This window comes from Tuber melanosporum, assembly GCF_000151645.1.
Source record: "Tuber melanosporum whole genome shotgun sequence assembly, scaffold_22, strain Mel28".
Lineage (NCBI taxonomy): Eukaryota > Fungi > Ascomycota > Pezizomycetes > Pezizales > Tuberaceae > Tuber > Tuber melanosporum.
This window is the reverse complement of record NW_003298886.1, coordinates 811,385-822,405: the sequence shown is the minus strand read 5'-3', so window position 1 is coordinate 822,405 and position 11,021 is coordinate 811,385. Positions and strand designations below refer to the sequence as shown.

The 11,021-nt window shown below is 48.7% G+C and overlaps 2 protein-coding genes; one reads left to right on the top strand and one right to left on the bottom strand.

Moving 5' to 3' along the window:
* Positions 1-476: 476 nt before the first annotated feature.
* GSTUM_00005989001 (uncharacterized protein) lies at positions 477-5,491 on the top strand (the record flags this gene model as incomplete). XM_002838072.2 has 7 exons in its annotated part: positions 477-575; positions 613-2,058; positions 2,117-2,281; positions 2,333-2,521; positions 2,572-4,063; positions 4,121-4,684; positions 4,748-5,491. The coding sequence occupies 7 exons, from the start codon at positions 477-479 to the stop codon at positions 4,963-4,965; spliced, it is 4,173 nt and encodes a 1,390-aa protein (XP_002838118.1). The 3' UTR covers positions 4,966-5,491.
* Positions 5,492-8,925: 3,434 nt separating this feature from the next.
* GSTUM_00005988001 (uncharacterized protein) lies at positions 8,926-10,254 on the bottom strand (the record flags this gene model as incomplete). XM_002838071.2 has 2 exons in its annotated part: positions 9,782-10,254; positions 8,926-9,672 (listed from the first exon to the last, which is right to left on the bottom strand). Exon 2 carries the CDS (start codon positions 9,181-9,183, stop codon positions 8,926-8,928), a length of 258 nt encoding a protein of 85 aa, XP_002838117.1. The 5' UTR covers positions 9,184-9,672; positions 9,782-10,254.
* Between the last annotated feature and the right edge of the window lie 767 nt (positions 10,255-11,021).

The window sequence follows — 11,021 nt, the reverse complement described above, 5'->3', positions numbered from 1 at the left end:
CCGCTGCTCGCCCTCCTCCCCCCAATCCTCCTCCCCTCATCCTCCTCCACTTCCACCCTGCACACAACATTCGCCTCCCTCTGATTTGTCCCCCATCCTCTACCTTCCCTTTCCACTCTCGTACAGCCCGCATATTTCCTTCAACTGCTTGCAATCGGTAAGTCTGCGTGTTGGCTCACCTTTCCATCACCATTCTCGTCATCCCTGAACTCGGGGTTTTACTCGGCAATCGTCTAAACGCATTGCTCCCTCCTCCACTCCTCTGGTTCAAGACCCGCTGACCCGAACACGTAAAGTAGTTAGTGTGAGCAGAGAGATCTCTGCGCCATCGCGAAGGCTACGAAAGAAACGAAACGAATTTCAATTTGGTCCACTTGGACCAGAGTTAACGATCAAGGAAAAATTCTACCTTTCTCCCACATCGCCCAAACACCCCTCGACCTCTTCTCCTCGTACCACTCTCTCCTGTTGATATTATGAGCTCTGCGGCCGATTCTGAATATCCTCCCACCGTGGGCGAAAAGGCATGTGTCCAAATCTTTCCTCATCTTCTTAATCTCCATCTTATACCAAGCGTTTTTCTGGGCTATTTACTGACCAAAGGATCTATAGCCCCTCCTTGACCATATCACTACAGACTCCCCCGAAGATTCTTATCCGGACTTGGACAATCCCGCGAAGTTAGAAAATACCGAGAACACCGGCACGCCAGACCCAGAGGTTAAGGGCGAGGATAACGAATCTGTGACAATCGTGGAGGATTACCCCTCTACTCCTGTCTCAACGATGGACTCTTCAATTCCGGCTCTACCTTTGACAGGGGATAATCAGGGGGGTTCAGCGTCCTTGCCTCCCACCCCCGAAGAGCCTGAGTTTGATGTTAGTAAGGAGGCAGAAATTGCGAGTCTCCCTCCACCTATCGAAGCCGAAGGGAGGCCATTAGGTGGTGCTGACGAACCCAAGACTGAGGTTAAGGAAGACGATAAGGCATATTCGGAACCCGCCGAGGGGAAAGGGCTAGTTGAGGCCGATGAGAAGATCGAGGTACCAGAATCACTGGAAACAGGGCAGGAATCGTCTGAGGATAAAGTGGTTGACTTGAAAACTGAAGGGGAGAGCTTGGAAACTCCATTGGGTGAGATAGAGGAGGCATCTACTCTAGAAGCCGCTATCTTGGAACTAAATTCTCCGGAAGCCGCTGCGGCAGCGGGTGGAGGGGTGTCGGCTGCTGTCGATGAGACACCGACCTCATTGGATGGTTCCGATCTCAAGACCGAAGTATTCAAGACTGCCGAGCCTGCTGGGGAGAATGATGGCGAATCCGGAGATACTCCAATATCTGAAGTGGCTGAGGATGTTATTGAGAAGTCTGTTGAGGCTGAGAAGTTGTCGCTAGACAATATTGACCCCAGACACCAAGATAATACTGAGGCTCAAACTATCCAGGATTCCGAATTTGCAATTGATGAGCCCAAAGCCGAAAAGGTTGCATACGAGGATGGAAAGGATAACAAGGTTCAGCGGGGGTACGAGGCCGGGGAGGCAGAGTACCCGGAGGTCACAGAACCCGTTATGAGCAGTAGAGATCCTAATGCCAAAGCCACTGAACACGTCCCCGATGCAGTTATGGAGGCAGTGATTGAGAAACACGAAGATGAAGAAGTTAAGCCTGAGGCTGAGGAAACCGATACTGCGGTTGGTAGTTATGAGCCCAAACCAGAGTCTGAAGAAGCGGTTCCAGCAGCAGAGGCAGATCCTGTCCCACCCCCCAAGAAGGATTCTGTTGCGGAGGGTTCTGGGATGGCCCAATCGGAGGCCAAATATTCGGAGGCTGAAAATGCTCCTGAGCTGGCTGCGTCATCTGAGGCTGAAGAGACTGAGGAGAATAGGCCTGAAATTATTGAGGCCGCTGATGCCGAACCGGAAAAGGAAAACCCGCTATTGGACAAGGGTGCGGAAGTTACTGAAGAATCACCCGACGAAGTTGGGGATGAGCCCAAGAAAGAATCCGAGGTACTTAATGAGGACCCTGAGGAAGAGGCTAAGGAGGAAGTAGAGGTTAGACTAGATTTGTCGATTTGCTCTGTTTTGATTATTTTACTAATAGCGACCTTAGCCCAAGACACCTAAGCCTACAGAAGCCGAATCACCCGCCGTGGACGTTTTACTTCCGACTGAACCCCCAAAAGAAGATTTTTCAATTTACTCTACTGTCGATGAAGATGCAACTGGTTCTGAGCCTGCTAAGGAATCAACCGAAGGTGCTATGGAAGAACCAAAAGTAGGTACTAATCTGTGACGCTTTAGACTTTTATGCTAATATTGGGCTTAGCCGGAGGCCAATGAGCTTGTTGAAGCTGAACCACAGGCTGCGGGGGTGTTACATGTGGCCAAACCCTCACAGGAGGAAGATGATTCTCCTCTCGTTGAGGTCGGCGTGGAGGCGGAGCCGGGATATACGGAGGAACCCGAGGAAAGTAAGGGGCTTGGAACAAAATATGAGGTGGAAGAAGGGCCTAAGGTAGGAATTGCTCTCAAGTGACACGGTCTGTATACTAATAACTATGCCAGTCCGAGGCCGCTGAAATCGCTGAGCCTGTTAAACCAGAACTCACAGTCCCAGATGCCCTCCCACACACCGAAGCTCCAAGAGACGTCGAAATTTCCTCCATTGACGTAGATGCTAATCCCCAGTCTGAGCCAACCGAGGAGACTGTGGACTTAGGTTCGGAGGAGCCAAGAGCACTGCAAGGAGCCGGAACGCTGGTTCCCACGGGAGCGTCGGAGGGTGAGGAAACTACCAAATCTGAGCCTGTGACCGAGTTAGGGCCTAAGGGAGTGCCTACCGTAATTGTGGAAAAGACTGTCGAGAGCCAACCCAGTTATGGCGAAGATCTTGGGCCCGGTGCTACTGAGGGACAAAAGGAGGCGTTTGAGATGCGAAAGGCGGATGCTGAACCAGATGAAGTTATCGTGGTGGAGGAGCTCCCTCCGCCGCAGATTTTACCAGTTGAGGGAGGTACCTTTGGGTCAGCTCCTGATAATTTGGAAGAAGTGTCTTCTGAGACAATGAATGAGATCAGTGCCGAGCCTGCCACCAGTCCCGCGGCCAATCTCGCGGCCAACGGGGAGGACGAGGATCTTGCACAGGATGAGCCTGTTGTTGTTAGTCACGGCGATGCTCCCCTGGACGATGTTGAGAGAGCGGAGGCGGCCGTTGAATATCCCAAACTAGATCTTCAAGAGGAAGTAGACGAGGCGCCAAAAGGGATAGAAGCTGAGAAAGATGACGAACTACCTGTTTCACCTGAGCAAGCACGGATGGAAGTTGAGGGGATAGAGGCAGCCGCAGGATCATCGTCATCGGACAAACTACAGTTGTTTGAAAACTCTGAGCGAGCTCCCACCCCCGAAGTTGTGAAGGAAGAAACCTTAGAGGAATCCAAGACTGAGGAGTCGGAGGTCATGGCACCAACGGAGGTGAATGGTGAGGCTAAGGAACCGATATCGTCCAAGGAGTCAGAGGAGACCCCTGTTGCTCAGGAGATTGCTCATCAAGTAGAACCGGTTGGGGAAACATCTGAAGAAAGTGTGGCGGGCTTTCCTGCTGGATCTGGTATTAAGTTGAATCAGGATTCCCACGAAGGTGTTACTTCTGACCTCACAACCCCGAAAGACACTCCGCAGGTGGTAGAAGAGGATAATCCTTCCGAACCCGTTAGTGTCGAACCTTCGGAAACTCTGCTGCCGGTCACAGGAGACGCTAAGCCAACTACGCAGCCGGAAGCCTCGGCGGAGTCTCAACTTGGAGAGCAAATGTTTTCCGTCAGCCCCTTGCCTGATTCAAAGACCTTTGGCAACCCCATCGATCTCCAACCTGGAGAACCTATCCCAGTTTGTTTGACCGAAGCTTCTGTGGCTGATGATGTTAAATTAGATGAGGAAATTTCCAAGAAGTTCTACGACAAGGCTCCGGTTTCTGAAGAGGCGAAGGTTGGGGTTGATCCTTATGACAAGACGGAAGCTGGTAAACACAGTTCAGAAAAGACTTCCCCTGTTTCCGGTAAGTACATGTACCAGGCACTTCCCAAGAATTCCTTTTTTAACCAATTGGTGCCAGCTTCCCCTACGGATCCTAGGGTTGGGGATGTTGGATCGCCGGCTGTAGGTGTACCAACCAAGTCCATACCTTCAACATTCCAGGAGCAGGTTCTTCCTGTTGAGGTTTCGTTCACCACCCCGACCAGTTCGAAGGAATTGTGTGAACCCCCTGTTTCGAAGACCGAGATTGGGCCTGCCCATCCAGTGGAGAAATCGACAGAGGAAATAATCAAGCATGCCGGTACAGAATTTCTGGACAAAAATTCCTCACTGGCCTCCGTGATCGACATCCCCGATGAATCAGCATTCAGCCTATCGGTTGGGAGATCGGTGTCTGATGAGGGTGATAAAGTCATTGCTGGGCCCGCTCCTCGGAATGCCCCATCGCCTATTCACGGCGTTGCGGCTCCAGAAGAACATGTTCCGGAAGTTCTGAAAGACACTGAGACATCGGAGACGCCGGCGATTGTGGTCTCAGCTCCACCCAACCCGGTCGCTGAATCTAGCACTGCAGAAGACATTCAGGCTAGTTCCTCGGAGGTTGTATTTGACGAAGCGTCGGCAAATAAGGCTCGAGAATCAGGTGAGATCTTTGCTCACCCGGTGTGGAATGAGTCCGTTAGCCCTCTCTTACAATATTCATTAGAAAACACCCCCGAAGGTGTCCGCAGACGCAAAGCCCCCGGCCCCGGAGGCGAGGTGTCCCGTCCTACTAGCAGTGGTACCGACACCGTCTCCACCCTACGTCACAAAAATATCATGAACGGATTCTGGCATGTCGTCCTCTTTGGGTGGCTTGGAGGGTTCGGAAGATTCTTCGGAGGAATTTTTTCGAAGTCAAGATTGAGGAAGCAACGCAAGTAGTAGACAAGTAAGGTAGTAGGAGAAGCCAGGCCACCGAGGGGGGGGGGGGTAGTCAGCAGTAATGACTGGATGGCTGGCGGTTTTCTTTTCCGTTTTCCTTTTCTACTAACCTTTCATCCAACCTAACTTACTTTCCATCTCCGGTGAACTTCGATGTACTTTACCCTGCGGTTTTTCTTTGGAGGGCGGTTTTTTATGTCAATTCTTGTTTTCCTTACGTTCTTCCAGTTTTACTTTTCATATTCTGTCACTCGCCTTGGTAGTGTTATACCCTACGTTACGCTCGAGATTGTTGATTAGCCGCACAAATTATGGCAGCCAATTCGTCATTATTTCTAAGTAGGTTGATTCGCATTGGTGGAGGAGCGGCAGAGAGTGCGGGGGGAGGGAGGATTAATTTCTTGTCTATTTTTCTCTCCCTCGAACTGATTGAATTATTCCGACTGGCCTTTTTCTGAGCCAGTATTTTTGTTGCATTTGACGATTTTCACCCGACATTAATGATATCAACTTCCACGACCGCCTTATTCGTTTGATGACTGATTGTTCGATTAGGTGACTGAAGGTTGTCCCGCCTCTGGGCATTGGAGTGTCTATTGTGATTAGTCCACTCAGGCGTAGATTCTATGTAATTCTCTCAAGGAGGAGCACGATGGGGAATCCCATAGGCCTGCAATAGTAGTCCGTGTTGAAGCGCTGTGCCTAGTAATGTGGCTCGGGACTGCGCGGGTTGCCTCAATCGTCGTGACGGCCAACTCGCCGCCGTATGATACGAAAGCGTGTCAAAACTCGACATTGCGCCCCACCTGATTGGCCAAGTCTCAACAAAAACAGCCAATAACCCGTCACAGTGACTGAGGTAGCGCGCGCAGTGTCGGTATCTGACGAGATCCATTTGCCTACTGCCAATATGATATGTTGAAATAAGGTATGATGGGGGGCAGAAGTAAAACATCCGATGCAGTCAAGAAGGGTCCGGGATGAGCCTGGTTTTGGCCATAAGGGGTCAAGCTCTTACATTGGCGAACGAGCGGCAAGCGAACCGGCATGGGGCGGTGGGGTACAAGTACAGTAGACACGATAGAATCGTGTCGGGGGTTCTGTCGAGATCGCACACACTCGAGTATATATTATGTGTAGAAACTAGAACTGGCATTTGACGTCGTTCCTTTTGAACACATTACCGGTGGTTGGGATGTTTGAGTTAGTGCTAAAATATACTATACTTCCTCCGAGTATCATATGTGCCATCCTGACAAAAACCCCGAACAGACAGCGCCCGACACAATTCTAAGGTACCCTCCTAAGCATGCTACCAGCATATCATCCACCCCATCAGCCGTGGCAACGTTGGCAGCAAGATTGCACTTAAGGATAGCACTAATGTGTCAATCCTATGAGAGCTAGGGTTTGGGGATAAATTCCAAGATATTATGGTACTCATCCCCTGTGAGAAGTAGACTACAGTACTGTACCGGTATGATACCTGAGAATAGAAAGGTATATTTTGTACGGGAACCCAAACATGCACAGATATTTTACTTATCCCAGGCAATTAGTACTCGAGCACGGTACCCGAAAACAGGGGGGTTTCATTTTGTATGGGCGCTCAGACACGCACAGATGTTTTGCCATATAAATCTTTAATCCCTGTTTTCGGATACCGTACTACAAGTAATGGCCTGGGACAAGTGCTATAGCTTACTATGTATTTCTTAATCCCCGCTTTCGGTTACCTCGTACGGGGGACGAGCGCTCGTGCTGGTAATGCCGTACCGGTATCTATTTGAAATTAATACTTGTAGTAAGCATCCTATGCGATAAGTGTGCTTCACGTTTGGGTACGGCACTCGAGTGCTGGGTTCGAGATGGGGTGTTGCCAAGACCCGGAGCTTGTTCAGCATTTGTACGTAGGCTTGGCAGTGATTGGTAACACCCACTGAGCTTTTCTTCCACCCAACCATCCGAGTTCACTCACAACAATCATCAAACACTATGTTCTGACTCTCATGGCAAACAAAAATCCTCTCTCCTGCTCTCATCCATCAACGTATCAGGCTCAGGGGGTTTCACGATCAATTCATCCCCGACGGCACTGGAAACAATAACACCAAAAACTATGACACTAAAAACTATGGTCACGGTGGCCAGTCCGATATTTTTGTAAGTCCCTCTTACCTCAAACTGATTATTTAAACTTCAGCTTACAAACTATGGTATAGTGGGACCGAATTAATAGACTTGATGACAAAATTGATGGTTCTATCAAGGTGTCATGAACATGGCTTAACGAGGAAAGGGTTTTCACGTGACGCATAGTTATGAGTCACAGGTATGTTATTGTTTCACGCATATGACCTATTCGGGTTATATGATTTGTTATGTGTTGGATTTGTGATGCTTTCACACATGGCTCAAGTATGAGTCATGGGACATGCGCCTGATGAGTATGCCTTGCGAGTGTGCCTTACGGGTAAGCCTTGCACATATGATTTATGTTTCACACATGACCTCATTATGAGGTCGTGGGTTTCGTGCATATGACTCAGTCGAGTCATATGACTTGTTTATTGCATTATGATTGGTTTATGAGTTTTGCACATGACCTCACTATAAGGTCATGGGTTTTGAGCAAGTGATCACTTTGGTCATATGACTAGTTTGTTATGATTTGGTTTCGCACATGTGACCACTTTAGGTCACATGACTAAAGGCGGGAAGAACACTATATAAGGAGGCCGATGCGGCCGAGGAAGATAGGTTCTTCACGCTTTGTTCTAAGTACTTTTCCTACTTATTACTTTAACAAATATAAAACACCTTTACGATCTTTATTCTTAGTGCCACGTTATCATTATGCCAAGGAAGGCGCTTTACGAAGAAGAGTTAGAGAAAGCTTACGATAGGCATTCCCGGTAGAAGACAAGGGTCTTGTACTATCGGTAACGTAGGCAGAGGCCTAGAGCTATCGTAAGACAAAGGAAGAAGCAGACAGGAAGAGAAGTATCGTTCCCCGTCGCCAAGCACTAACTATCCAGAGAGGGATCGTTACACAAGCTCAGGAAATTGATCAATGTGGAAATGCCACGGTCTACAAGGAGTTCACCGCGGTCCACAGGGAGTTCGGCGAGCTTAAGTCTGACTGGAAACTAATGAAATGGCAACTCCACTTCCTGTTCTTAGGAGCTTCATCTGTTAGTTTCTCATTCAGCTCCTGTATCTGGTTAATCTAATAGGTATAGTTGGTCCTATGGAGCTTAAAGGATTACATCCAACTCCGCTTTCCCACCTTCTTTGCCAGCGAGGAAGGAACCCCTGTAACGTGTTCGCAAGGTGCTAATCACGTTATCGGAAATAGATACAATAGTTGGCAGGTGGCCTGCTCTTCCAGAGAGGAGGCGAGAGCTGAGAACTAAAGGAGGCTTCGAGGGTGTACTGAGGAACAAAGAAGTAACCTAACCGTTCAACCAAGTATATTGAAATACTGTCTGTCGAAGTCTGCCTTTTCTATCGTAGAAACAGGCGGTCTTTAAATACAAAATCTGTTCATGTCTAGCATGAATGAAACTAATCAAAGGTATCAATCGATACACTTTGGTGAAACTAATTAAGTATCAAAGCGATACTTAAAACAAAACATAAAATAAAACCAAGTATCAAAAGATACTTAAAACAAACCAAGTATCAAAGCGATACTTAAAACAAAACATAAAACAAAACCAATAACCGAGTACCCGTACCGGCTACAACCCCCCTCCCACGAGCAACCGGAGGCCGCCCAGAAGAAGCTGCAGAAGTGACTTGGAGCCCCCGCAATCATGTTTTTCGCATAACAGCACTCATAATATCATAATATTATTATTATTGATAGAGTTTATAACCCGGGACATTATGCTAAGCTGCCATGCTGCCACCTAATTTGGCACCAGTCCCCTCTGGTTAAAGTAAGAGACCAGTAAATTATTTACCGCGGGCGTGGGGGGAGCATACAGACCCCAGGGGTCCCTCTTGCACAGTTCTGTGGATGGACGGCAAGGTGTTAGTATTCCCCGGGCACATGCTCGGGTACTGTCTCCCCCTCTTTCTCCTACCGTTGGGCTTATTGCTCGTACTACCGGTATCCCCTCCGGGAGGCACAGAAAGCTTGACTTCCCTTCCCGGCATGTCAGAGCAATAAACTCTCCTCGTATCATAAAAGCTTAATTTAAGGTCCCACATTGTTCCCGGATAAGTTCGTTCGGTCAGTCTTCCAGAACAGGTAGCAGTGGTGAGCGCCCCGACCGGATACGATTGATGGTCCTACTACTGGAAACCTTTTTTTAGTATTGACGGGAGTGCGTAGGTGCACGTGTGTTCCGAGGCTATAAAGGAGTTTGGTCATCCCTCCTCCCCCTTTCTTCCTCCGCTCCTCTATTTTGTTCTGCGATACGTGGTCATTCTCGGTGAGGGCGTGTTATCCGCCGTCTTTTGTAGGGCACCTTGCTGTGCCTGCGCAACTGGATGCTCATAGGGAACTGGGATGTGTGCGTGAATTCATACATCCAATCAACCGTTTGTCCGCCTTGTTCATCTACGAATAGGGAGAATTGGTGGAGTGCCGGGGTTCCTGAACAGTTGCTTGTTTGTTGGCAGTGTACGATACAGTACTGTACTGTACCCCAGATGGTCGGCTGTGCAAGAAAAGTATTGGGAGCAAAGGAGAGTATTCTGGACGGTGATCGGCCCGTTGTTCAAGTTATCGCACGTCAGCTGCAATTTTTCCCCTGCTGCGGTCGCCAGAATCTTCCCCACCACCACCATTTGTCAATTAACTTACCTGGTTATTCTATGGGCGTTCCCTCTGGCAATCCTCAGATGCCAAGAGTCGACTCTCAACACACGGTCGCTCGCAACCACTGCGCCCAAAGGCTGTATTGAGATCGTCTTCACAGGAGGGGTAAGAGAGACTTTGATTGATACTAACTGAGCTTTATATCAGCAGTATCCTCATCATATCGTTTTGCATTGCTCAGAGGTACCTCCCAAAAATCTGTTTGCACAGCCAGTCATTTTGGCTGCCATACAGTGGTCTCTGGGAAGATTTTGCAGTTGGGGGCTGAAGGGGATACACGTGAAAAGGCATGTGTTGGGCAAGTGAGACATGGGTTTTTGTGAAAGGGGATCGTGGAAGAATGATACTGTGTCGGTGCTGGTACGGTTTACCATAAGCATTGAAGTGGGGAGTGTTCACCGGTCGGGCCGGCTGGAAATGGAGGGAGCCAGGAGCTCGATCGGTTGGTGGGTATTGTGTGCTTCACGTTTGGGTGCGGCACTCGAGTGCTGGGTTCGAGATGGGGTGTTGCCAAGACTCGGAGCTTGTTAAGCATTCGTACGTAGGCTTGGCAGTGATTGGTAACACCCACTGGGCTTTTAAGCGCCTGGATTTCGAGGTCAACCATCTTCCACCCAACCATCCGAGTTCACTCACAACAATCATCAAACACCATGTTCCGACTCTCACGGCAAACAAAAATCCTCTCTCCTGCTCTCATCCATCAACATATCAGGCCCAGGGGGCCCCACGACCAATTCACCCCCGACAGCACCGGAAACAATGGCACCAGAAACAATGGCACCAGAAACTATGGTCACGGTAGCCAGTCCGATATTTTTGTAAGTCCCTCTACCTCAAACTGATTATTTAAACTTCAGCTTACAAACTATGGTATAGTGGGACCGAATTAATAGACTCGATGACAAAATTGATGGTTCTATCAAGGTACGGATTTAATTTCCAAATACGTAGTGACAATTAACCAAGACGATGATGGCAGGACCACGGCACCTTCAAAGTCAATGTAATCAAATCCATCCCCGAACATATTAACAAGCTCAGGAAATTGATCAATGATGGAAATGCTGCGGTCCACAAGGAGTTCACCGTGGTCCACGGAGAATTCGGCAAGCTTAAGTCTGACCAGAAACTAATGAAATGGCAACTCCACTTCCTGTTCTTAGGAGCTTTGTCGGTTAGTTTCTCATTCAGCTCCTGTATCTGGTTAATCTAATAGGTATAG